A 27,339-nucleotide genomic window follows, 5' to 3' on the forward strand; every position below is an offset into this window, starting at 1 on the left:
AGACAACACAAGTGTCCTCAGCCTCCTCTCTCAGGATATGTCTTCCAACCCTGTTACCAGCTTTGTTGCCCTCCTCTGGACACTTTCAAGTACCTTAATGTTCTTTTTATATTGTGGAGTCCAGAACTGCACACAGTATGCCAGGTGAGGCTGCACCAATGCTAAATGCAGTGGGAGAATCACATCTTTTGGCCAGCAGGCTATGCTGTGCTTAATCCACTGCAACATGTGATTTGCCTCTTGGCTGCCAGGGCACACTGCTGGCTCATATAGAGCCTATGATATCAATAGTTTAATTTTAAGAGGGAATGAAGGATACATTCCTTACTTTAAGGAAGGTACCTAAGAGACACCAATCTGTCTTACTCAGAAGAACTCTATTAAAAATGGATGTATGTGAAAGAATCCTATGAATTTAGTTGTAAGATATGTTCTTCCTTTACTTTGTGACATACTTCTTGTCTTTGTTATTTAATTGGATTTGCACACTGTTTTTACACAAACAGAATAAACCAGTTTGCATGTCAGTGGCTTTTATAGCTTTCTGGTTAGAATTCCATATTTTAGGTATGATGATTCTTCCTTGTTTTTGCTTTGAACTAAATGAAGCCATTGTTTGATTTCAGTTTGGAAGACGTCACATTGAAGATCTTTTTAACGATTTTCGAGATGGACGAAGACTTCTGGAGCTCCTGGAATGTCTTACAGGACAGAAACTTGTATGTATACATTAACGTTATTACTTTATATTGAAGACACAATGTCATAACAGTTGCATGTTATCAATTAATTTCCCCCATTAATAAAGGCCTATGGAAACAGTATTGTTTAGGAGTCTGAACATCTTCAATTTTCATTTGAAATTGAGGAAACACTACAGCTGTACCCTATATTAGACAGGAATCTTTTGCTGGGGTTGTATGTAAAATAAAAATGCTTGACTTTGTTGTGTGCATATTTATAAGCACGGTAAAGTGAAAAAAGGCTGAGACGTGGTTCATTTTGATATTTGGGGCTTTAGCTGTAATTCAGAAATTATGTATCAGTAGACATTTGTATCAAACAGAACAAAATGTAATGTGTAGAATTAGAATATTTTGCTAAACTTCATACTCATTGTCTATATGTGTTGGAGTTACACACTTCTAAAAAGACAGAACAACTTGGTCTTATAAACCTGGAAATTCTAAATATACCAGACACAGTGACATAGTTCTGAATATCCTCTCTTGTGTTCCTGCTTGGGCTTTTTAAGCTTGGGATCTTTCTTTGAAACTTTCTCATAAAAGAGTAATGAAACAGGCTGAGAGTTTGAGAATCAAAGTCCAGAGAGGCTATACTTGTAAATAAATATTAAACAACCTGATACTTATCTGTTGGGTTGTCATAGTAACATTCCTGAATTGTGCTATGGAGCAGAAGACCAATCATAACCTAAACAATCTGATTTTATATATATTTCAATGATTCATTCACTGAAAAATGTCAAGATACGAAACTAGCTTCCAGCTGTGGATCCAGTTTGTTTTACAGATGCCTTTACTTCGTATCAGGAAGGTGCATATGCGCAGTGTATTATAATACCCTCACTGATATTGTCATAAACTTATGATATGTGAAACTAGGAGTGTAATATAAAATTCAGATTATATATAGTGTATTCTAATTTCTGATTCTGAGCAGTCAATTTACTTTATTTTATTTGCAGGCAAAAGAAAAGGGCTCCACAAGAGTTCATGCTCTGAACAATGTCAACAAAGCGCTGCAGGTTTTGCGGAGAAATAACGTAAGTAATCAGTTGGTCAGGGTCAGAACAGCATGCTTGATGCTTTCTAAGTGCGGGGTCAAACTCTCAAATATAGTATCCAATTGCTCGAGTCAAGGCAGCTTTGTTAATGTGACTTGGATACTTAGAGGTTCAGCACCAGGATGGAATGTATTTCAAAAGTACAATCTGCTACCAGCAAGTGTTTGAATAATATATCCATAATGAATGCTATTTGAAGACTGATCAAGATGCACAATTTTATGGTAATGCATGGTGTTTAATATACATTTTAAAAGGTTAATTACAAGAAGTCATCCATAGCTGGTTAGAAGGTGCTACCAAAAAAAAAAAAAAATCAACTCACAAAGCTCTGACAATTATGAAGTACAATTTTTTTTTCTACAAGAAATATTTTTGCTAAATTTTCATTGATGTCTGTTCTGTAGGATTCATAACATTAAGGAAATGACTCACATCAAAACCACTTTACATTCTACTTTGTCAAGATTGACTTTTCAGGCCAGAATCTTGTGCATCATTTTAGAGTAAATATCTTCCTTATGCTAGCATTCTAATGGACCCATAACTTCTGCATGCATTTACAGTGGCCAGCTAATTATACTATATCTCCTCCTCAAGAATAAATTCAAATAAACTGTAACATCCGCTTAAACTTAACAGTAAGATGTGATGGAACAGTGATAATGTATTCTGTGCTGCATATGATATTGGGTTTCTCGATAGCTGCAGTAGGTCACTAAACATGCTTGAGTTCAGCTGCTGAATAGTCATCGATTTTATAAATCTAAGGTAATGCTTATCCATCTAAAGATTTGTGCATAAATGAAAGTGACCTTTTAAGGCTGGCACAAAGACCTCTAGCTTGATTTTTTAAAGAGAATTTTATGTAAATAAATAGAAGGCAAAGCTTCTAATTCTTCACAATGTGCAATATTTGACATTGTTGAAAAAATCGGTGATACATTATTTCTCAGAATGCAAAAAGGGTTTTATTGAATACGTTCTGTATGGTTACAAAATTTCATAGTAAATGCTTTGAAAAGTATTTACTCACTAAATATTAGCTAAATCCATTGATGTGCTTTTCATTCAGTTTCCAGAACAATCCCTTTCAAATGAAAACAGAGCACATTCTGATTGAATAATATAGAAGAAAAAACATTATTTTAAATACAGGCCGTTCAGTGGCCATTGTATTCGTATATTGAAGATATTGTAAGCTGTGCACAATATTGTTGATCAGCTCGGTATAAAGCTAAAAGATCTGCTTCTGAAGTAGTTTCCTCAACCTTCGAAATCATCTCAAGAGTGTTTTCTGAGGGACTTCAGGAATGCAAAAATCAATGTTTCTAAGGCTATTTAAAGCCTGTGACTAATGGTGGTGTTTGCCATCCTTGCTCTGAGGTTGTGCAGTCATCTGGATTAAAAATGCTGCCTCTTCCAATCAATCCATTTTACAGATTTCAACCCCCCCCCCCCCCCCCCCCCCCCTTTTTTCCCTCTCCTGTGGAAAGGTGGTAGTGTTCGGGCAGGGGATTGCTCTCATATGAACTCAGACAAAGCTGAAGCAAACTGGGAAGTGTTCCTCTGTTTCAGTAAAATGGATGTAGTCTCTTTTTAACCAGGCTTCCATTTCCAGAAACAGACAGAGTATTTGGCCTGTAGAACATGTAGGATCACTTGCTATATAGGCTGTGGTTGGTTATGTAGGATATGAAGTCCAAGTTCCACTTGGGAAGTGTTCCAAAACACTGTTGACTAGAATGAATAGCAAATCATGTATTCTTTTAGTAAAAACAATCAAACAAACAAAACCACCACCCACACACCCCCCAAAAAGAAAAAAAAAAAAAAGAAAAAAAAAAGATAAAGTTTTAAAGAAAAGTTCTAGAGTTTTTGACAAAACACCTGTTTCATATGTGGTTGGTAAAAATGACCTATCCATGAATGTACCTAAATTTTAAAACAGAAAAGGCTTGTTTTAGGTGTGCAAAACCTTCATTCATCATATCGATGTAACTTCAAATAGCTTCAGATGTGCAATAGAGATATGCAGACTATGGTTTGTAAAGGAATGTGGTACTTTGCCATACAAATATTAGTTCTGACTATGAAAAACAGTGAGGACACAAAAAAATACAGAATCGTAGTTTCCACGCAGAAGTGTGGGTCTTGTATTGTCTTGCACTCACAGCTCTGAATTTGGCATTCTTAGATAGCATAAAAAGTGGGGGAGGGTGAAGGATCATTTCACACATGGAGGAAAGAATATTCCAGGGTGACAAATGCTGGTGCATTATCCAGTTACAAATGCATATTATAATTATGGAAAAAAACATTGCTAAACTAATATGGAAAAAGACTTGTGTAGATCACAGTCATGGGTTTCTCTATACTCCAAAATATATCCTGCCTTGCTTTCTGCATTGTAGAATTTAAAAAAGGAAAAATAAGTTCTATTTTAATCTAAATATGTAGAATAGTACCTTGGTTGTGTAGGTTCTTAAAAAGTCTAGATACGTGTGTTGCTTTCAGCAAAGTATGTAATGTAAGGTAGTGTGGAGCATAATGCAGGAGCTTTTCTATGTCATCCTTTAGTTTTGTGATTTGCATTTGTAGAACCTTAATATAATGGTTATAAAATTATTATTAACTATTTATTTTAATTGTATGTTTTCACATGTTATATCTGGAGTAATTGGAACTCCACATCATTGCTTGCTTTTTGCCCACACATTAACTGTGGCACTCATAAAACATGAGCTAGATATTTACTAAACAGAAGAAAAATGAGATTTTTATCCTAGCCTGGCCATACCTCTCCTTCACCCCCCAAAAAAAGTTAAATACCAAATGTATTAAAATGACACCAACCTCTTATGCTTGCTATTAATCTAATTCAAATAATTTTATTTCTTTAACAGGTTGATCTTGTAAATATTGGGAGCTCAGACATTGTGGATGGAAATCATAAGCTGACCCTTGGTTTGATCTGGAATATAATTCTCCACTGGCAGGTGAGTGGCACCGCTGCATGCTCTCCATGAAATTGCTTTATTCTGCTCACCTTTTTTCCATTACCCAGCCACAACCTACAAAGTAAATGCTGACATTGTAAGCAATATAAGGTCCTAAATCAGCAAGTTTTATGACAGTCTGTTTACATATTATCTAGGATATTAAGAATCTTAAGAAGATAAAGTAGGTTTTAGAACATTAGCAGCAGCTGTTTAGACTGTAATTTCACAGCCAGACATTGCAAGAGAATGTATAATAGTTATTGTAAGAGAAATGAACAGACAAACCTGATGTGGATATATAGCTTTCATAGTCACTTTTCCTTTTAGAAACTTGGAATGTGACTTATGTTTTAATTAAATAATCATATTCCAAGAATTATATTTAAAACACTAAAAAGCTGCTATTCTAACAATTAATTGAAGCAGCTATGGCTCATTTAGCTTCTTTTCTCTTTAGAGAGAAAGGAGGGATTATCATATATATCTTGTAAAAACCAACATGCTAGGTATGGATACTTAAGCAAACAAATTCTAAGTAGTAAAATAAAAATTCAAAAAAATTTGCATCTAGATGCTTCGAGTCTGTGTGTTTGTATGAGTCTGAACTAAGAGTCTGTCTGTTCAAGCTGGTTCAGTTCCCCAAGCAATGATCTAAAAGTTCTTCTTAGCATTCCAAGAAAAGATGGTGGGAAACAGAACCTAAAGGACTTTATTTTAAAAACTAAACACTCATATCAAAAATCACGTGCATAATTCACTGAAGTAGAGAACAATTCATTTCTAATTTTACAGGATATGTTTTAGTGAAAGCAACGGAGAAAAGCTGCAAATTGTTAAATCACTTCCATCTCTGTCTCACATCCCAATATTCTTAGTTTAATTGCATAACACTGTTCTAAATTACTTACTAAGAGCAGATGGAATATGAAACCTAGCTGTGCAACTTCTACCAATTATCCTTGAATCACTGTGCTTTAATTTATATGAATTATGGACGGAAATGAGTAGTCATGTTCAAATTCACATTATGATTTTGTTGTGGTTTAACCCTAGCAGGCAGCTAAGTGCCACACAGCCGCTCGCTCACTGTCCCCAGGTGGGATGGGAGAGAGAATCAGAAAGGGAAAAGTGCAAGAACTCATGGGTTGAGATAAAGACGGTTTAATAGGTAAAGCAAAAGCCATGCATGCAAGCAAAGCAGTGCAAGGAATTCATTTGCTACTTCCCATCAGCAGGCAGGTGTTCAGCCACGTCCAGGAAAGCAGGGCTCATCATGCATGACAGTTCCTTGTGAAGAGAAACGCCATCACTCTGAACATCCCCATCTTCCTCCATCTTTCCCCCAGCTTTTATTGCTGAGCATAATGCCACATGGTATGGACTATGCCTTTGTGGTCAGTCTGGGTCAGCTGTCCTGGCAGTGTCCCCTCCCAGCTCCTTGTGTACCCCCAGCCTCCTCGCTGGCAGGGCAGCATGAGAAGCAGAAAAATCCTTGGCTCTGTGTAAGTGCTGCTCTGCAACAACTGAAAACTTCTGTAAGCTATCACCATTTCAGCAAAAATACAAAATATAGCATCATATAAGCCTCTACGAAGAAAATTAACTCTATCCCAGCCAAAACCAGGACAGATTTATTCTTTTTTTTTTTTTTTCCTTAAGCAAAGTGTTAAAGATATGCTTTAGTATTAGCTGTGTACTTCCTATTTTTTTTTTTTTTTTGCCTTTTCCTAGCATTCCCCTAAGGCATACTTACCACATACACAAAAGACGTGTTCTCTGGGATGGTCTGGTGCGGTTTTTCATGACAGGCATATACACTTACTGCACTTGCTTGCAGTACATAGCTATTTCATTTCAAGCTTGATCATGAACCTAGTGATAACTGCGATGGCAGCTATGATGGTACCCATGATATCAGCTGAACAACCCGTGTATAAGAAGTCAAGGGACCATATTAACAAGGCAGAGATTAATAATGTGACACTTCCTTGCAAATTTGTACCGATTCAGACCATGTTCATTTTATACTTTAAGTGTTTCATGTTGATCTATTTATGGATTACTGAAGGGAAGAGACCTGCACGTTCTGGATTCTTTTTTCTTTTTTTTTTTTATAAATAGATTTCTAATTTGGACAGAATTCAATTTCAGTTTCTATTCTAAAGAGTAGCTAAAGCCATGTTTTGCAAGAAGACTATTATATAATAATCCTGTTGCTGTTGAATAATGATTAACTAAAAATCATATAAAACCAGATTTGTACATAGGTTTTTCTCTTTTTAAACACAATTCAGGAGATGTTGGTTTGCTGCCTTTTTCCCTTAAAAGACTGGAACAGTTCAAAGTGAATCTGCTTATTTTCAGCACTGTGAAGAAAATCTTTGTTCTTTTCCAGTTTTTCTTTCAAGTTTTGAAGTGATTTGCATGATCTAGAATATGTTCATGATTGTTCTGCCCTGTTTATAGATTGGCACTACATTATACCTTCACATTGCTTCTGGAGAAACAAGGCTATAAGTTACTTAAGAAAGGGTTGCTCCTTCTTCTTGGCACCATTTTCCCTGTCACAGATTGTTCATGGCACTAAGCAGCTACAAATATGACAAGCTGTTGTTAAAGATTAAATTACAGACTCAGGGCCACCAAAGTTTTCTGCCAGTTATTTACAGTTGAGTAAAACATCTTGTTCCCTATGATTTGATATCAAGTCTGCCGTATGTACTTGTACTCTCTGAAGGCCAAAAAAAATTCACAGGCTGGTTGATTTTATGTATGCTCTTGGTGTAGTTTAAGCTTGACGGTGCAATGCTGCTTTTGCAAATCCATTCACTTTCTGATTCCAAGAACCTGAGAAGGGTCACACAGATGAAGTGTATCTGCCTGCATGCAAAAAACTGATACAAGTTGTGTGGACATTTAAAGAATCATTCTGCAGATGAACAGGCAAAAAGCTTTTTCCAGTTTCACAGACTGCAGCCAGGACTACATTAGGATAGAACTGCAATTATATGTGACAACAAGACCGCCTCTTACAAAAATGTCAGTCCCATTGTGTAGAATGTAAAAGAGAGAGAGAGATTGGGAGCGAGAGGTGGTGGAAGAAACGTGCATGAAAGGAACAATGCGGCAGTGCTAGTCAGATTGGTTGTCAGCAATCCCATTGACATGAGGCAGTTGTGGAGGCACTGCAGCAGAAAAGATTTGTCTCGTTCTCACCATTCTCATTTCTGTTCAGTAGAGATCTTGTGGCTTTCTGTATCCCCTGTGGTGATTATGTCCTTTCTTATCTAGCCTGTTTTTCAGATTATTATTAAAAGTTTCTCTCAAATTGAACCATAGTTCTGAGTTGAGCACCTGCTGCCTAAGCTCTTTGTGGTACTAAATCTATTATGGTTTCTATTTCTTTGAAGCTGCTGCCCTCTTTCTCACAGTTCTGTGATCCCAGCCTCACTGCTCAACTAACATTTAAACAAAAACAAAACAAAACCATTAATTTCTCAATTGCTATGTTTGACAAAGAATCCCTCTCTTAAGAGTAGAAAAAAGATTCGATATTGCAGCATCAACATTTTTTAAGAGCAAACCTATTTTCATGAATAGGATGAAAAAACCACAAACCTGACAAATATCTTTTGTGAAATTCACAGCCAAAATCCTGGAAAAAAAGCAAAATAATAGGCATATGCATGAGGCAGATACTCCAGGGAAATGCATTCCAACAGTCCCTTATTAAAACTGAGCAGTCCTGTCACACTACCTTGAACCAATGAGCAAAGAACATCCCTTACTTTGATGGGTGCATTGAACATCTATGAAAATGTTCTTTAAAGAGTTCTTGAAGATGCGCTTTGAAGGAGTTGAGGGGATTCTGGCTATAAAAAAGTAATCCATTCAGTCAGAATACCTGAAATATACCAGGTAAAAAATACTAAGTCATTCTGCCAGGGAGATGACAGGCCCCTATTTGATTGAGAAATACAAAAAAGTCTTCATTTCATGAGTAACTTTCTCAGATTTTCTCCTGCTTCCCTCCCCGTCCTGTAGGGGCTGGCATCCTGAATCCAAGTGCCATTCTTACAAAATGTCACGCATCTGAGTATTTTGCAGGTGAAAGCGATACAGTGCAAGCCAGAGATGGTGCTGCATTGGGAGCTGCCTTGTATGCACACACAGACTCAAGGGCTTCCCAGCAGAGCAGAGGGCAGATCAGAAGTCCCCTGGGGAAGTAGGCCAGGCACGGATGTTCTGGTTTCAGCCTCCATTTCCCAACGGCGCCAGATTCCCTCCTTGCCACCTAAAGTTAAAGGGGTTTTTAGCTGTTAGTGTCTTGGGAGCCTTTGACTTTTATATTCCCCAGACTACAGGCCCCTGGATCATGCCTCCCTCTGGCTACCATTCTGTCCATCATCCCATGCCTTTCCTTCACTTTCAGATGTCCCCAAAAGCTGGTCCTCAGCTTTTCTCTGCTGTGAGGTACCCAGAGCTGGAGACAGGGGCTAGAGGAGGCCCCGCTCTGGGGACGAAATAGCAGGGGCCGGCTCTGTCCAGTTCCAGCCTGCCATAAGCTGCTGGTCCCACCCTGGGTGCTGGGCTCCCGGACTGCCCCTGTGCCCCAGGCATTGTGCTTTTGTTTGTGTGATGACAAGAGTAGCAGCACCCCTGTTCTGTTCATAGCTTTCATTTGGGCACTTGAACATGTTGGATGTTACCCATGGTGGTGTCTGTGCTGCCCTTTTCCCTCTTCTATTCAAAACCGATTCTTATCCCATAGCATAGGTCCAGCCTCCAGGAAGAGCAAGTATTTCTGTTCCCAGCAAGCTGGAGCTTCCCGTGCCTTAAAGCTTTTTTTATGCCAGGATATATGGCATTAGAAAGGAGAGTTAACAAAGGAATAAATATTGGAGGTCAACTGCCAGCAAGAGGCAGAGCCTAGTAGGTGCTTTGAAATGGCTGTCATTTCTGAGCCTGGATGCTCAGGCATTTTATATCGGGTGGAGTCTGTCCAGAAGCTCTTCAGGCTGACAAGAACACATCTTGAAGTACTGCTCTTTCTGAAGAGCACATCTTAACTGAGAAACCTGTAAAGAGGTTCCTTCTAACCTCAGTGTCAGCCAGGGCTCAGCCACTGAGCTTGCTTCAGGGCAGTGGCACACCATGCTGTTGCCAGCCCGAGGGATGATAGCCGAGGGGGGCGGAGGGGCAGAAGATCAGGCCTCTTTACTCTGTTATTTTGAATGCCTGTAATTCCACAGGAGATATAAATAAATAAATAAATAAATAGATAAATTTAGTGGTCATCTGCAGAGAAATGCAGGAAAATTTGAGTAAATCTTTATACATCATGAGAACATTAAACTCAACAAGAGATTGAAGCTATTTCCTGTCAGCTTACTAAGAAGTAGAAATAAATGCCAAACTTTCATGTGCTTCTCTTTACATCAAAAGGAAAACTGTTTGCTTGTATTATTCCAAAGGATTGCCTTCTTGACAGGACATTGTTATATTGTTCTGCCCTATTCATTCTTTCACAGCGTTCATAGTTTGTTGCTAATTTCTGGTATATTAATTTCAATGCAGACACATGATTTTTTCTTTGTTATGAACTTTAATTCTTGTTTCTGCATACATTCAGCTACCCTTTGTATGTTGTATTTCTCAAATGTTACAGTTTTCTTATAATATGCAGATAAACCTGTTTGTAAACACGAGGATATGATAAAAATCCAAATTGAACAATAAAACTGTGGCATGGACATTTCTCCATTACCTTAATTTCAATATTTTCCAGGGTTTCATGTTGTTAAATTTGGTACAGTAGATGCTGCTCTGGAAACTTTTGTTTTTAGCACCTGGACTCGTGAAAAACAAAGTTTTATATTTTCACAGTAGCAAATTTTTTTGTTTGGAAATACAGGAGTTGAATTATGTAAATATATTTTGTCGGGTCTTGATAATGAAGACATTGAAAATATTAACCAGAAATGAAGGATACCCACACAGGCATATAAAGCAAAACTAAATACTGTATTTAATAAATTTACCAAACTTTTTACTTTCTGTTTCCTAGTATAGAAATGGAGGAAATTATAGAATGCTGTTGTTCTTATGTGAAAGTATTTGATATTCATTTTCATTGGTGCAAATTACAATCTTAGATCAAAGTCTAAGGAATGTGTCTTAGTCAAAGTCTTGAAAGTCTTGGGAATATGTCCCAAGAATTTCAGAGAGGATCAATTTCTCCTCCTGTCTCAGAAAGTTAGATCATATACGGTTAACTTTATACGTAGGTCTCAGAAGTAAAATCGAAGGCACTAATGCTCTTTGGATAGTATGAATTTGAGGTGTAAAAACAAGACATTCTTTTAGTAATTTTTATCAATTCAATAATTTATTCAAATGATTGAAGTAATTACTGTCAAACTAACAAGCAACTTATCAGACTGGACAGTAAAGTGGTATCTTCTGTATTCCTACAATATCGTAGTAATTTTTTTTTTATTTATTGTTGATTATGCTTTACGGTTGTCACTTCTGCATGTTATCTTACAGTTTTTAGATTTTCAGAGTGGTCCATCCTTGTCAGAAAGTTGCTTTTGCACTACATGTTATTCTCTGACATTGTTTGCTGAGCAATTCAAGTGAAGAATTATAAAGAAATATTGGATAACTGAATAAGCAACAACAACAATAAGCAAATTTATAGTTAAATCTTATCTTAAAGAATCTTTTGAAAGAGCTGCTAATCTTTATAGGATATATGAAGGGCACAGTGATTTCAAAGGGATTACTTTACAGAAGAATAAATTGTGGACTTCTTACTGGAAGTTTTTCACTAGTAAAGAAGTCACAAAGAAATATATAAGCAACTACACTATGTCAAACTCCAGGGAAATATTTTATAAACCCTCAGAATTAAGTGCTCTCTGTAAAGTTATAGCCATAGGTAGGTGATCATTCTCTGATGAGGGAGGAATATTAACTATTCATGAAACAAAATTCAAAAAATGGAACATATATAATGTTCCTGTAATAAATGCAATGAAATTCATTTTTCATCCAAGTTCACGTATGCAAATATTGTTTCCACATTTAAGTCAAAAATAATCTGCTGTGCACTGATCACATTTTTTTCACCTCTGTACTTATTTTAACCATCAATGACAGAAAAATGCTTTTCATCACTTTATCAATTTTTGCTGTAATGTATCCTGTTAACTAAGGATGCATTTCCAGAACAAAGAAAAACAGAAAGAGAAATACTTACTTCACATGCACTCTGTTCCCTTAAGTAATGCAGGCATATGTGCCTTCTCTGCTCATTCATGGAGTACTTCATGTGGCACAGTGATGAATGTACCGAATGTGTTGGCAGTGGCGGCCAACAAGTCAGTGTCAGGTTTTTTTAAGCATTCAGACTTGACTGCTGTCATTATGCTGACACCAAGTATGTTCTGCAGTTACCAGGAAAGTTTTTCTTTAATGCTTAAATGTGGGTAAGTGAAGGTTTTGTGAGTCAATAAAAGATTCAGCTTTTACTGAATAAGTTCAATCATTGATGAAATTCTGGCTCTTTTTGCAGGTCAAAGATGTAATGAAAAACATCATGGCTGGACTGCAGCAGACAAACAGTGAAAAGATTCTGCTGAGCTGGGTCCGTCAATCGACTCGTAATTACCCACAGGTCAATGTTATCAATTTCACCAGTAGCTGGTCTGATGGATTGGCTTTCAATGCACTCCTTCACAGTCACAGGTAGGAAAACTAACTTTTCATTGTTTCAGCTAGCTTGTAACAGATAACTTTACAGGGCTTGGGGATGGTGTATCTATTATGTGGTTTTAGCTATTTACTGAGTGGGGCTCTCAGCATTCTTTTAAATGCCTGCCTGTTTGCTTTGACGTGGGGGCTGTATTTCGTGTCAGACTGAAACCTCTTGCAGAGGAAGAGGATCTGTTTTCCCCCAGCACAACTGAGGATGCTCAGTTCATATTATTTTCTGGAATTTTAGTGTATAAGCAAGAAGAGAGTTTGAAAGAGAAGTGCAGACTTGGAAACTTTTCGGAAGAGCAAGCAATAGATCCAAAATTAACCCTTTAAAAGTAGTCCTACAGGGAAAAGATTTTCCTGTAGGCACTTGGAGGGATACAATGTAGTGCTTGCTGAAAGCGTCAGAGAGTTGCTGGACTGAAATTATGGATTTGCCTTGAAGGTACACAGCTGGAGAAGTTAGCCTTTGTTTTCAAAACCTTTATGTTGTTCCCCAAGCTGTTTTGAGTATTCTTCCTTTCTCAGAAGTTGAATAGTTCTGGTCTATGCTATATGAAACTCTAGCATCAGAGATTCAAAGTCCTCTAGTGGTTCTGTGTACTTGGATTAAGGAAAAGGTTTTGCCATTTTTTCTTAAAGGCCTACCTGGTGTGGTTATGGCACTACTTGTTCCAAAGCAACATTTATTTTCTAATGTGGTAAGCCTCCTGATCTGTCTTTTCATACTTCTATATCTCTCACTTAAAGAGGACTGTCCTGCAAGTCGGCTGAGTGCTCCAAATTATCGGTGAGCTGAGTTTTTGAGCGAGTAAATGGGCATGTTCTATTTAGTGATAGATAAATGGAATTTAAAAGAAATTATTACAATTCAAGCTTTCTTTTTAATTATTTTTAGTTACTAAAATCTTAAAATAAAATTTGTCAAAAATACTTACAAAAATACTTACAAAAGCACAATCTAAGACAATCTCTTGTGGTATTTAGGGCAGTTCTGGTATGGTAGTTTGCATCTTTCTGAGGTAGTTCTCATGTGCCTCTCTGGTATGGAAGTTATAACACGCCTCTTGTGACAGGAGTATTAGGGCAGTTCTTCTGCCTCATGTACCTCTAATGGCAAAAGTATTAGGGCAGTTAGTTCGGCATGCTGACCCACTGGAAAAGTTACTATCTATGAATTTTGTTTGGTTTTGTGAGCTATCTTTGTGTTAGATCAGCTTAATTGTTACAATGCAGTCCCATGATCCAGTGCAAGAAAAGTGGTGAAAGGACATATATAGGCCTTGGTAAGCATGGGGAATGAAAACGGAAGAGAGAGAGAGTGATAGCACCCTTACCAGTGGAGTCCACGGTCCTACCCTGTTAGATGTAATGTTAAACTGTCTTGAGTCTATGCTGGAGTAATGCGCGTGGAGAACTTCATCTTTAACTGGACTCATCAGCAACTGAGAAGTATGTATTTTTTCTTCAGTTTTCTACCTCTACACAGCTGTATTACTTTTGTAATGGCGATTGTTGTTGGGGATGATTTGCTAAGGAGAATCAACCACTTAACTGTATAAGAAAAAGCTCATTAACAGGCAAATAAGATACATGCAGATAATAATTACAAGATGATGATGTGTTCAGACATACTCACTTCACTCTAGTAAATACATGACAACCACTACATTTGGTTACCACTGAGCTGGGAACTCAAAATGGTGATGTTGTATGGACGGTAATGTTCTTCATTTGTCATATCAAAATATTGGTTTAGGGTTTGTCTATTAATAACTCATTTGTAGAGTTAATCACTAGCTATATCCTTCTAAGGCTAATTAATTTTGGAACAGGCATGCATATCCTTTCTTTTTGATCATACTTACATCTTACAGTATTTATGTTAGATGAAAGCTCATAAGAATGTAAATTTATTATTATTTGGGGGAAGTAATTAATGCAGTTCAACACAATCTTCCCCTGGATCTTCCAGGAAATGGAGTGCTGTTTTTGTTATACTGTGAGCCCTGAGAAAGTGAAGACTGAATGGTTGCCCAAGGTTAGAGTATGTCTCATAAGTGTATCTCTGGGTTTTCTTCCCAGATCACTATTCCTCTAAATTACTCTGTAGCAGTTACAGAGAGCCTTTAATGTGTTAATAATATGATCATAACAAACTGTCATTCATTTAATGTATATATTACAGTTTGCAAAACTATGATGTTTTAGAATTTTTTATGACATTTTGATTTTTCTTTCTATATAAAAGTTTGTTAAACACTATCAAGTACTAAATGTAATTTGAGGGAAGGGGTTGAATTTCTTTTGTTGTTTAATGGCCTGAATTCTTTTTTTTTTTTTTGCTTTACCACAAAAACTGTGGAATAATAATTTCAAATTAAAGCACTAAATGCCCTTGAGTGGAGAGGCTTTTATATGTCGTAGGTAACTTGCACTGCAAAATGAACAATCAAGAAATGGCATCTAGCACAGAAGTCCCTACAAGGACATCTGTAAATAACAGGACAGTATCAGCCTGTTTCAGGCAACAAAACAACGTGCACCAGAAAATTTCATACATTTTGATTATGTGTCCAGCTAACTAGTTCTTGAAGAATTATCATTTGGAGGATAGCAGGCATGTCTTGCTTCAGGATATTGCTAAGGGCACAAAGGAACTAAAAAGTAGCTTCTAGTAGTGTAAGCGTAGAATACACTATTTTGAGAGGTCACTTACCATCTAATCTCTTGGTCCTGTCCAGCTAAGTGGTGATGTGCCCAAGTGCATGGTTGTTTCCTCCCAGTCTCCCTATTCTGGTATCTCTCAGAAGACTAGAAGGCACACTGGGGCTGCTATTCATCCATATCTTATTCTGACATAACAGGATGCACTTAGGATGCATGCTTTGGGAAACAGTATTGTCAAATGGAGCCTTCATCTCACACTGTAGACACAGACTGTCACTAGCTTTCAATAACTACTTTTTTTCATTGCTCATTGGCTCAAATGTTTTTGGTTGGTTGGTTGGTTGGTTTTGTTTTCCCTGGGCACTCTCTAAACTTACTTTTTTGGTTATTTCCACTGATGACCATTTTCTCCTTTTAATTTGTTCTGTCTCTCATTTCATAGGTGGTTTCATTCTTAAGGACCTGAATATAAGAATGCAATTGTCCTGTAGAAATCAATGAATCCCTTTCAGTCTAAAGATCTGGCTCCATACTTGTAGATGATTACTTGCACAGAAGCTGTGTTAAAGTGTGGGAGCTATGGATAATTTCTGTGGGCATGAATACCTCTTCATCTCCTTAAAGCATTGTCTGCGCACAGCCTTATTACATGGGAAAATGCTATTTTTAACTGAAATACCAGGTTACTTAAGCCACACAGGAATGCTGTGATACAGAAAAGACTGAATGATTCCTGCTAAATTTAGTGGTGTAGTGCTGCCTCTGTTGCATTAGGATACCTTTGGGAAAGAAAATTAGATAAATCTCAAGGGGAAAATATGCTAAAATTATATTGGATAACTAATCAGTATTGTATATTCAAAGGCTAAAATCAGTGGTACTCTTTGGCATTTTAACTACTTTGATAACTACTTTGGCAAATCAGTGTAGCCACTGAAGGCCAAAGTTGTAGCATGTCTGTTCACCTAGACATGATATCAGTCTTCTTGTTTCCTAGTCAAGGTATCCAGTCAGATAGTCAGATATCCAGATTGCATGCTCAAAAACACTGCCTAACATCATCTGGTGCCTGAAATCAATAATCAGAAATTCGATTTTGTCCAGCTCTATAAAAAGAGCTCTAGATATCTAAACAAAGTCTCTTATTTACAAGTAGTCCCTGGTTGTGGAAGGTAGGTGCCTGCATGCCTGCAACCTTGGTGTTGTCTGGACAAGTGTCTGGGTGTTTGTATGTCATACCTTCTCCAAGGTTGTCTTCTGCTCAGGGCAAAGCTCACCAGCTGTGAACAGAACACTCATTTCCTGCTTACTACAATTCATGCTCTTCATTCAGTTTTTCTATAACAAGATTTCAAAGCTTAAGTTCTTCTTCACTTATTTTGTGTTTGCTGTTATAAATCTTTCATAACATTCTGCATGGTAAGCCTGTCTTGAATGGAAGTGAAAAAGAATTACCCCGGTAAAGTTTTGTCCCCTTCCTAGTAGTTTGTGCAATCATCTAGGAAACAGCAAGCGTACATTCAAATTCCTGAGGTAAGTCTCCAAGACTCCAGGATGCACTACTTGTGTTCTCCTGGGCTTTAATCACTAAGTTATTCTGCAAAAGTCTCAGAGGAAGACCTAATGTTCTCTGAAGCCCTGAGTCAGTCATTTTTCAGAAGAACCTCTGTGCTTAGTGCGTCCTTTATATTGATTTTCAATGACTTTGCACTTCATGCTCAGTATGCGGGAGTGCCGAATTGGCCTTCAAGATTCAAGATGTAATCAATAAAATAGGTACACTAAGACATTTGGAGTGTTCAGGAGCACCTACCTCTATCCAATAAGAATAAAAAGCCTTCTATAAGAAACCCTGCCACTTACTTTAGTCAGTTAAATGCAGGCACCTACTTCGGTGTCAGAGTGTCTTGGCTTCATGCCTAAAGTAGAGAGTTTAAATGCAAACCCAACAAAAGGTGATCAGCACCAGGCTACATGAAACACAGTGTCTCACACATCCTATGCTTTATTAATATTTTGTGTTTTACTTACATTGTATGAAAATCTATTGCAACACAAAACATTTTTATTTAATCTCCTCCATTTTCCGTCTTTGTCGTTTCTGCAGTTCTCCCATTTTACTCCTTTCTCTTCATTTTTTTTTTCCCAGATGTTTTCTTATTTTCCCTGTGTTCCTCTCAGTTTATTCCTCTGTATTTCATTCATTCACTTTTTCCTATTGCCTTTTTTCCCCCTTCATTATTGTACTTTTTCACATTACCTATCTCTCCAGGCAATTTTTGTATTGGAATGGCATCTTGAAGAAAAACAAGGTTCACTCCAACTGTCAGTTGTCTTTATGGTTACTTAGGACATAATCTAATTCATATATAAAATCCATTTGTGAAAAAAAAAAATAGTATTTACTGCAAATAATAGATTTTGCTTTTGACACTGAAGTCTTTGAGGTTTAGCCTTGACTTTAGGTGTTTCTTGTTTAGCCAGAAGTAAGCCATAAGCCTTCCATGTTGACTCTTTGGCTGTAATTTGCCTGCACAGTCTTCATCACATTTAGATGCTGTTAGGAATGGAAGTAGAAATAGTCAGAAAAAAAGGCTAGCCATAATTTGGAAGTCTTGTATGTTAATGATCTCATGGTGGACCTGGTACCATGTGTCTGGAGTGTGCATTTTATGCCAACACTAGCGTTACTCCTAAATTGACAGTTACAAACAAATGTTTTTCAAACTCAACATTTTGCAGTTCACAACAGATAATTGCAAATATTTTTCAGGAAATACATTTAAACGGTAAAATAAGTAACCGTATAAACTATATTATGTTTACAGTATTTTTTGTATCTTTGATTTATCCTTCAACAGCTTCCATGTTCAGCCTCAATTTACAGCCTCTGCTATATTTTTGTTGTACCATCTTCATCTGTGGACTGCTCCTTCTGAGTGGTGTGGGGAAAGGAGAAGAGTATCAGAAGGAAAGCAATTGAGTAGATAAAAATGGGAGATAGATTTACATATCTTATTGGTTTTGACATTAACACACTCTGGAGGTATTACTAACAATATGTTTCCTGTGTCCATCTAGTCTTTGAAAAGAAAAAAAAAAGCTACCACAGCCTCTCTTACATTATGTTTGTATGCTTTTCTAAGATTCACTTGAGATGCTAAATAGTATTTATCTGTTTCAACATAAAGTGTTCAGGGTAAGTGATGGCGTGAAACATTTGAGAGCAGACACTTCAATATGGAAAACATCTTTATATTCACCATAGTTGGAGTCAAGGAACAGTCACATTGGAAAGTTGTTATACCTTGGTATGTCTTCTTTTTCTGCCACTGCTACATATTAGGTATCTGCCCTCCAAAAACATCCTAGATAGTGCTAAGTCATCTTTATTCATGATTCAGATGCAAAAAGCTCAAGAATGGAGGAAACAAAACAAACACTTTAAGGCAGCTGTGTTGAATTCCCATAACAAAGTGTGCACAAGCACAAAGTCTCCAACTCAGAAATACCTTAAAATCCTGAGATATGGAAGGATTAAATGCTACTAATCTGGAGGGGATACCAGTTTTGCATGAACCACTGATGTAATCTAGTATGCTTCCTTTTACTTTGATGATTGATAATAACAAAATAATTGCATGTCTTAATAAAACAATTCCTATCCCTACCCGGTAATTGGTGATATTTTCATTTCTCTTATCTAATGTTTTCAGTGAGGAGTAGTTGGCTTTTTTTTTTTTTTTTGTCTTTTTTTTTTAAAGACCTTCAGAGAGTAGTGGAATTTGTATCTGAGTGGATATTCTCAGTGCCTTCTTGAAGGGATTAAAAGTAAGTAAGAGACAAGCATGAAGAACTAAGTACATATAAACACACTGAGAGCAATATTCTCAGTAGAAAGCTTTCTCTCTCATAGTCTTTTACACCCCCCCCCCCCCCCCCCCCCTTTCTCTTGTTTATGGCTGACATTTTATTCTGATCAGATATTTCTAATGCCCTTTCTCTGGTCATTTTTCAAGAGGTTACTTGGAGTGAATATTCCCATTTATATAATCACCTTGTCTTTTTGGACATTTACACTCTATAGCAATTGCTTTTAATATCAAGTTTGAGAAGCAGTGGGGCACAGATTGCTTGACAAAGCTACAGTGGTATATCGAGTCCAAGGTGCGAATTTTCAGAATATAAACTTAGGATATGGTTCCATGAGTGGAATGTTCTGAACTTTATGGACTAAACAAGGCAGCAGCTGCTAAGTAGCACCAGGAATATAAGCAAAACAAAATGTTTTGGTAAGGAGAAGTCAGTTCTACTACAGTTGACACTGTCCCTATTTCAGGCTCTAGATCACAGGAGCTTTACCCATTTACTTCTTGTAATATTTTTTCCTCCAGATTGGTATCAGAGATCTTTGCCTCTCTCCTCTAAGTTACTTAAAGCTTTTTTTTTTTTTTTAAACTTTTTTTTTTTCTTTCGTCTTTCTTGCACTTTAATCAGGATTTTGAAGTAGGAGTAAGTGACATTCATTAGCTTCCTCCTTGCTTCTTTAAAATGCTTGAACTTAGGCCAGGTGACTGCCTTAGAAATCAGTGCTTCACCACAGCTGTTTCTGCTTCAGGATGACAGATTGAGGAGGAGAGAAGGAAAATGGAATTAAAAAGAACTGATAGAAGAAGCAAAAGCTTGTTTTCAGTAAAGTGAGGGAAATGTGGATGTAAAAGTAATGGTGTGAAAAGGTATGAAAATACTTTTCTTTTAACAAATCACTAGGTTACCTGCTATTGGATCCTGTTTTATTACTGGAGATATCTGTGAGGTTTTCTTGTGTATATGAAGTAAGAACAACAAAAAAACAATTCTTAAAACGGAGGCAGTAGCTTTTATGATCTGAATGTAGTTCCTTTCTGCATACACTTCTTTGTGAATTAGATCTCTAAGTTGCTTTTTTGTTAAATTACTTTATCGTAGCCCAATTGTAATAGCATTATAACCTTTGTTAGACATAAAGACAGCCTAAGAAAATAGCCTATTAAGCATTAATGACATTTCTTTGTAATTATATTTTAGATAAAGTTATGTAAGTTACAAAGTCTACTGATTTAAAGACTTGTGATACTGAAAAAACGCTAAACAAATGAAAACACAGTTATTGTACGAGCCTGCGATGTAAAAGTATCTTCAAAATGTTTCACTTCCTTTCTTTGAAATTCTTCCTTTTATAAAATCTTACTGATTTTATAAATTCTACCATAATCTTATTGGTTTTGTTGTTGTTGTTGTTTTTCTGTAGGGGCCTGTGATTTAGCAAACCTTATTCTTTATCTAGAGATAGAAATATGTGTCACAAATTTAAGTGGGTACTGTTACTAGATAACTTAAAGTGTTTTGTGTGTGAAATACATCTGTTTAGCTTCAGTCTGCATTATTTTTCTTACATTTCTTGAATCCCCATCTTTGCAAAATTCGTCACCTCTTCAAGATTCACAGCCATCTGCATCTTAGGTGAATTAACTTCAGGTTAATGTGGGGAAAAAAAAAAAAGAATGAATAAACGTGTCTATACTAAGTAAAGAAATTGACCCCTAAATATACTGAGTATTTTTTTCTTCACTGCTTGTATATATACATATTTTTTTGGTCATAATTTCTATATCTGTACTCGTGAAAACTTAGCTTTCTATTTTTTGACAAAGATTTAGGAAGCGGTCTCTGAGGAGTAATTAGAGCAAGCTTTGAAGATGCTTCTTAAAATTCTGTTTTACTACTAGGGGCTGCAGCTACAAACAGAGCTGTGTTGGAATGGCTCTAGAAAGGCTTAGTGCAGCCTTTCAGTACATAAAAGGGGCTTATAAGAAAGATGGAGAAGGACTTTTCACTAGGGTCTGTAGTGATAGGGCAACAGTTTGTAAACTAAAGGGTAGTTTTAGATTGGGTATAAGGAAGAAATTTTTGATGATGAGAGTGGTGAGGCACTGGAACAGGTCACCCAGAGAAGCTGTGGATGCCGTATCCCTGGAGGTGTTCAAGACCAGGTTGGATGGGGCTTTGGGCAAACTGATCTAGTGGGAGGTGTCGTTACACACACACACACAAGGCAGGGAGGTTGGAACTAGATGATCTTTAAGATCCCTTTCAACCTAAAACATTCTGTGATTAATATATGTATGTGCATATATAATTCCTGTTGTAACTTTTTAAATCATTTCAATGTATGCTGTCCATAGTCTTGTCATAAGCAAGGTTGGTGCTGTTTTAGCTGATCAGCTGGTGGCTAGCTGGAGTTCAACACGTTCTAGTTCTTCCTAACTTATATTTTAAACATTCATATGCCTGTATGTTTTCGGGGAGAGCAGTGAATGCTTGCTAGGTATGTCAGCTTTGATTTACTCCATGTCAGACATGAACCAAGCTGCAGATGTAAGAACGGATTTGCTTTCCCTTTCTACAACCTGAACAATACAGAGAGAACAAGTGAAGTCTTAGAATCAGTATTCCATTTGATTTCTTTTCAATACTTTTTCACACCTGCTTGCTCCTATATTTAAACTCTTTTGGAAGCCATTAATAGCTATTGAAATTCAGTTTCAATGTTTTTTCATGGATTTTTAAGAACTGTTTGCCACAATTTGTAATCTTCTAGGCTGTAATATCTCCTGCAGTCATATTTGGCAGTATTGCCCTGTAAGTGTACACATTGAAACATCTAGAGACTTTTTAGCGAGAAGCTGACATTTCAAGCTGCTATTATAATGCTCATGTTCTAGTGATGGGACTACTGAAGTGTGTATAGTGAGGTATTCTTTTAACAAAGGGAATATCTGCTGAATTAAATTGCTGTTGGAATAGGGAGAGCATTTTCACTTATATTATTGTTATTATTTTTAATTAAGTTGATGCTCTGAGATCTGAGTTGCTGTAGATGGTTATATACATCTGAGTTGATGTGGAATGTTTGCCATCTTCTTTATATTTTATGTTTACTATATTAAGAAAGTTCATAAGACACCTGCCAATGGTTTATTGAAGAGCTTTTGCTACTCTTATAGTTATGTCTCAATTCAAATTTTTGCTATTTGTAGTAAAAGAGAGATGCTGAGGAGGATGAAATTGAAGAGAAAGCCTTAATGCTGTGTCAGTGCTGTTCAGCAATAGCCAAAAACTGAGTGTGTTCTCAACATGATTTTAACCACAAATCCAAAACACAGCATAATATGAGCTGCTGTGTAGAATATTAACCCCATCCCAGCCAGATCCAGTACCAACAGGATGCAAGAAATTGTGTAGACATAAGCTGTGCTTTGAAAAGGCCTGTATTTTAGTATACAAATCAGTCTGATCTCACAGACTTACTACAACCATGACTAGATAACAACCTCTTAAGATTCCTCGTCCACCACCCTCCTGTCTCCAGACAAACTTAATATTTTAAAGTCTTTCTGCATGTGGGAAGGATAAATTAATAGTGATACTTCTATTCTTAATTAATATTTATAAACTTCTGCATAGAGAAGCAAAATAGTTCATAACAACTTCGTTGTTACTCTTTAAGTCACTCTCCTCTCAGAAGAAATTGGACAGCAAGGGTACGTAACTGGGAAATTACTAATGCATATATAGCATTTTTCCTTTGCTCTCTTGAAGTTATTACAGTATGATGTAGTGAACATTTTAGCCATATATTATAACTATGGGAGACACTGTTTAAAATGAACTCTTAAAATTAATAAAAATGTAAGTAAATCTGTCAGAGCTAATTGCAGCATTGCAAATTGTTTAGATCATACTTGATATATTTGTAGATAAAATTACATGTGTAAATGATTTCTGTTTTAGAACAGTGTCAAAATCACAAATAGTATAGTTGTTTTTCTTCATATTATATGCACATCAGTTATTGAACACCTGATTAAACTTGTTTTTCCCGAATGCCTGATAAAAAATTCTGATCTCCTAATGGATGACTCTTAGATGAAATGCCAAAGATCATAGTATATTAACATTATTTATATTGCAAATAGTGCAACTGGTAATACAAGGGATCAGATTATGTATCTGAGCTGTAATTTAATTTTGTTTGTTCTGTCCTTTCCTGTAAGCACATTTAATTTGTGCTGTGGGGCTTTTGCTTATATAAGCTGAAACCCACAACTGGAGTACAGTTTTGTACTCATCTGAAAAGTGTGTGTTTTTCTAAAGGTTTTGATATGAAAAGTGTCCTGTGCAGTTATGCTGCATATGTTCCCACATCGTGAGATGTTGAACCTGTTGGTCCATTTCAATCAGATATAGTAGAGACCTGTTAATGTCAGCAGCAATAACATTCTTAAACCTGTAGTGAAAAACTGGTGGCTGGAGAGAGGAGGAAGGCTGCAAAATAAATACAGCAATTACCTATCCTGCTTGGCTTGCCATGAGCTAATTTTAGTGTGCACAGCCACAGCACGTGATTCTTCTCACCTGTGCGCTGTTTGGGACCGAAAGAGAGTGAGCAAGCCTGTGACAGGTATTAGGGGAGTGACAAGACCAGAGTGCTGTGGGTGGAAACAACTGGTTTGGGGGGAGTTAGGTCAGTGGGATTTAGTTGGGGATAAGAAATGTGGTTAATGTGGTGGTGATGGATATGGATGGGTATAAGTTATAAACCCATTAGAAACCAAGCTTTGTTAGTTCTAGCACTGACTGAACGAGTTCTTTCATTAAGAAAACAAAAAAGTAGTAGCTGATACTGATGGATAGCAGTAGAATTATATAGTCTAACACCAAAAAAGAAGAAACTGATTGTTCCTCTTGTTTTTTTCTTTAGACCTGACTTGTTTGATTGGAATGCTGTTGCTTCTCAGCAGTCACCTGTGCAACGATTAGACCATGCATTTAACATAGCCAGGCAACACCTGGGCATAGAGAAACTCCTTGATCCTGAAGGTTAGTACAAATTACATTCTTTTCTCTAGGTTGAAAATCAGTTTTTCCATTCACTTGGTTGTAGCTGAACTTCTTTGCACAAAAGTTTAATGTTTTGCAAGATAATTCATAAACTGAAGACAAATCCTTTGTTTATACTTTGATGTTAATTTTGCTCCCTACTGAAATAGCATAAACACTCCCTGTATGCTTGAAAGCAATCTTTTTCATGCTGAAGTTTGGGTCCAGAGTTCTAAGGTATACACACCGGTATCAAGGTGTCTTGAAAATAAGCTGATTTCTGTTTAAAGAATTACAGCATGCAGCTCGTATCTTTTGGAGAAATCATAATTTCAAATCAGCTTTCAATATATGTATCCAAAATGTAGATTCAAACTGTAGCTAATTGTATCTTAAAATACAGCTATTTTATGTTAATTCATTTTAGCACTTGATTGTAGATGTAACTTTTTGCTTGAATATCATCATTATGCTAGACTTGCAGTATTTTTCACCACTGATCCTAATGAGACTGTTTAACTCAATAAACAATGACTTAGGAAAATCCTCTCTTTCTTCTGTGCTTCCTTATACAGTCATGTTTGAAAGAAGCCTCCATTTTTCACGTGATCTTGTTTATTTCTATCTATTCTATGTCCTTTTTTTTTTATTGCTGAGAGACTAAATAATTACCCCCAGCGAACATTTCTAAAACATTCTTTAATATAAGGCTATGTTGAACAGCCATTGTATTTCCTTTTTTTTAATGCTCTTATATATATGTATATATACACCATCTTTTTCCACACTGTGATCCATGTGCTGCATTTTCATGCAATTTCCCACAATTTGTCTATTAAGCCTCTAGCAAATGCAATTTTTAATGTTTGTGGCATTAGTTATCAGTGGCTCACCTCATAGTGAATTTCTGATGGAACGAAACAGAAGTTTCTGATGTTAAAATCAGCCTAAAACCTAGCATTGAGTCTTTTGATGTTTAAACACAATAGAGTTTGCGTCTAATTGACCTAATAACCTTGCATACTTTATGTAGGAGAAATACAGGAAAAAGATTGTCTGCTTATGCAGGGAAAACAAAACAAACAACACAACCTTGTTAGAGGGGATTAATTTAAGACGATGGTATTTTGCACTATGTAGAATTCAGAGGAGCATCTGAAGTAGCGCTCACAATTGGAGCAGCTAGTAAGGCTTGAAAGTCAGTAATGAGAAGGACTTGCCACCACATGAGTGAAGACTTTGTGGGCACCTCCTGAGTGTCTGTCTTGTGTGCAGCCAAATAGCTCCTCTTACGAGATGCAGCTTGTAAGCTCTGGGTGAGATTGGAATGGAAAGCGTGGTTGCACAACAGAACAGATACAACCACAGTAACGGGTTGAACTTTCATCTTAAAATAGTTTAATGAATAAGTTATTTTCTGGATGCAAAAGTCACTGTTGATTAGACATTTTATTCTGCTTTTGGCAAAGATAGTTGCAGTTGTTTAGCCAACAGCTGAAAAACTCTTAAACATTGGTGGTTTTCCAAATGTCTGCTGTAATTATTTGCTATTCAGTGCTGTAAGTTGTGGTGCTTGCCACCTATGTTTTTAGTTCTCTCCAAATACTAATAAAAATAAATTATTAATAATAATAAAGAACAACCTGCAAGCTTTTGAAAAAGAACAGTTAATTCTGTACCTATTTGAAGACACATTAAGAATTTGTGCAACTGTAACAATTTCATTCAGCAATACATTAAGGTTGCCTATCTAAAAATCAAATTTCTTTCTAGACTGAAAGACTGAATTAGTGGTGTATCAGGAAGTGGAGAATCTTGTTTGCAGGTTCCAGCATACTGTTTCTGCAATTTTGCTTTGCATATATATCACCTCTCCTAATTAGATACTCAAATATCTCTTAACAGCGTATTGTGTGACAACACTGCATTCTCTGTTAGCTGAATAAAAACTGCAGAGCAGTTTTATCTTTGTTTTATTCCTTATATATTTATTAACTTTAATAGTTTATTTTCTGGATACAAAAATCACTATTGATTAGACGTTTTATTCTGTTTTTATTAAGGATATGTGCAGTTGTTTAGCCAACTGCTGAAAAACTTTTTAATGTTGGTGGTGGTTTAAGAAAGTTCAACCGCTGTAAGTAAGAACAGAAAGGGAACATACAGTCAATGCCTCTATCTTAGGATAGAGGCAAACAAACTTATCTGCTAGAATAAGATATGTGGTTAGGAGCTTTATTCCAGCCTTTTTCCTTTCCTGTTCAGACAGAATTGATGAGAATGCTAGCCCCATTGCAGAGCAAAAAATTTGAAGATACTTTAACTGTCAGCGTCGGTGGGTTGTTGTTTTTTCTTCTGATGTATAAATGGCATGTAGAAAAGCATAGCAGACAGGTTTTCTTCCCCTTCAGTCATGAAAAAGCTGTGGAAAAGTCAACTCTTTCTTCTTGACTGAATCTTTTCAGTGAATGAAATATAAGCAAGCTTATGTGCATGTCTGGTGTTTACCTGTAGTGAGGAAAGAAAAAAAAAGGGGGGGAAAAAGGGGGTGGGGAAAACTACTGGTTGGTAGAAAGTGGTGTTCAGAAAAGAGTTAATGAACGCTTAGATTCTAGGGGTCAGGATTTGAAAGGAGTAATGTTTTTGCAAATTGAACTTCCTAGGCAAAGTATATCTAAATAACTCACAGTGACCTATTGTTGTAGGACATTTATGATTATGTAGCTAAGAAGTTTAAAATCTTGGTAATGCTTTCTGTGACCCCTCCAAAGGAAAGTTTTTTGTTTGTTTGTTTTTCCTTTTGGTTGATCAAAGTATGTGTTTGTGAGCATTCAGTCATATCTTATTCATCTCAAAATACCATGCAACAAATATTGCCAAAATCAGGCCATTTTAGAATAGTGATTTCTGATCAGGTTTGAATGACAAAGCTGGAAGGCTGAAAAATTATACGGTAGTAATATGTATTTTATTGTAAAGCAGCAACAACAAAATTACTCTTGATACAACTAAGGAAAATGACTTTTTTCACACATTTGTGGTGAGTGTTGTGAGATTCAGAATGTAAGTTAGTTGTTGACTTTTCAGAAGATTGTTTGATCTTTTTCAATGCAAATAACAGATTTGTTAATCTCAGACCTTCCTTAAAGTGTTTTAGATACAATTAATTATAAG

The 27,339-nt window shown here is 36.5% G+C and overlaps 1 protein-coding gene across 15 annotated transcripts in view; it reads left to right on the forward strand.

The window, feature by feature from the left end:
• The window catches only part of DMD (dystrophin), a 1,239,454-nt gene that overhangs the window by 369,728 nt on the left and 842,387 nt on the right, over positions 1–27,339 (forward strand). For all 15 annotated transcript variants that reach the window (XM_066990426.1, XM_066990443.1, XM_066990448.1 and 12 more), the window contains exons 3-7: positions 627–719; positions 1,709–1,786; positions 4,714–4,806; positions 12,389–12,561; positions 24,047–24,165. In XM_066990426.1, coding sequence (XP_066846527.1) covers positions 627–719; positions 1,709–1,786; positions 4,714–4,806; positions 12,389–12,561; positions 24,047–24,165 — 556 coding nt within the window. The remainder of the gene's footprint in view (positions 1–626; positions 720–1,708; positions 1,787–4,713; positions 4,807–12,388; positions 12,562–24,046; positions 24,166–27,339) is intronic.

Source organism: Anser cygnoides, chromosome 1 (genome assembly GCF_040182565.1).
Source record: "Anser cygnoides isolate HZ-2024a breed goose chromosome 1, Taihu_goose_T2T_genome, whole genome shotgun sequence".
NCBI lineage: Eukaryota > Metazoa > Chordata > Aves > Anseriformes > Anatidae > Anser > Anser cygnoides.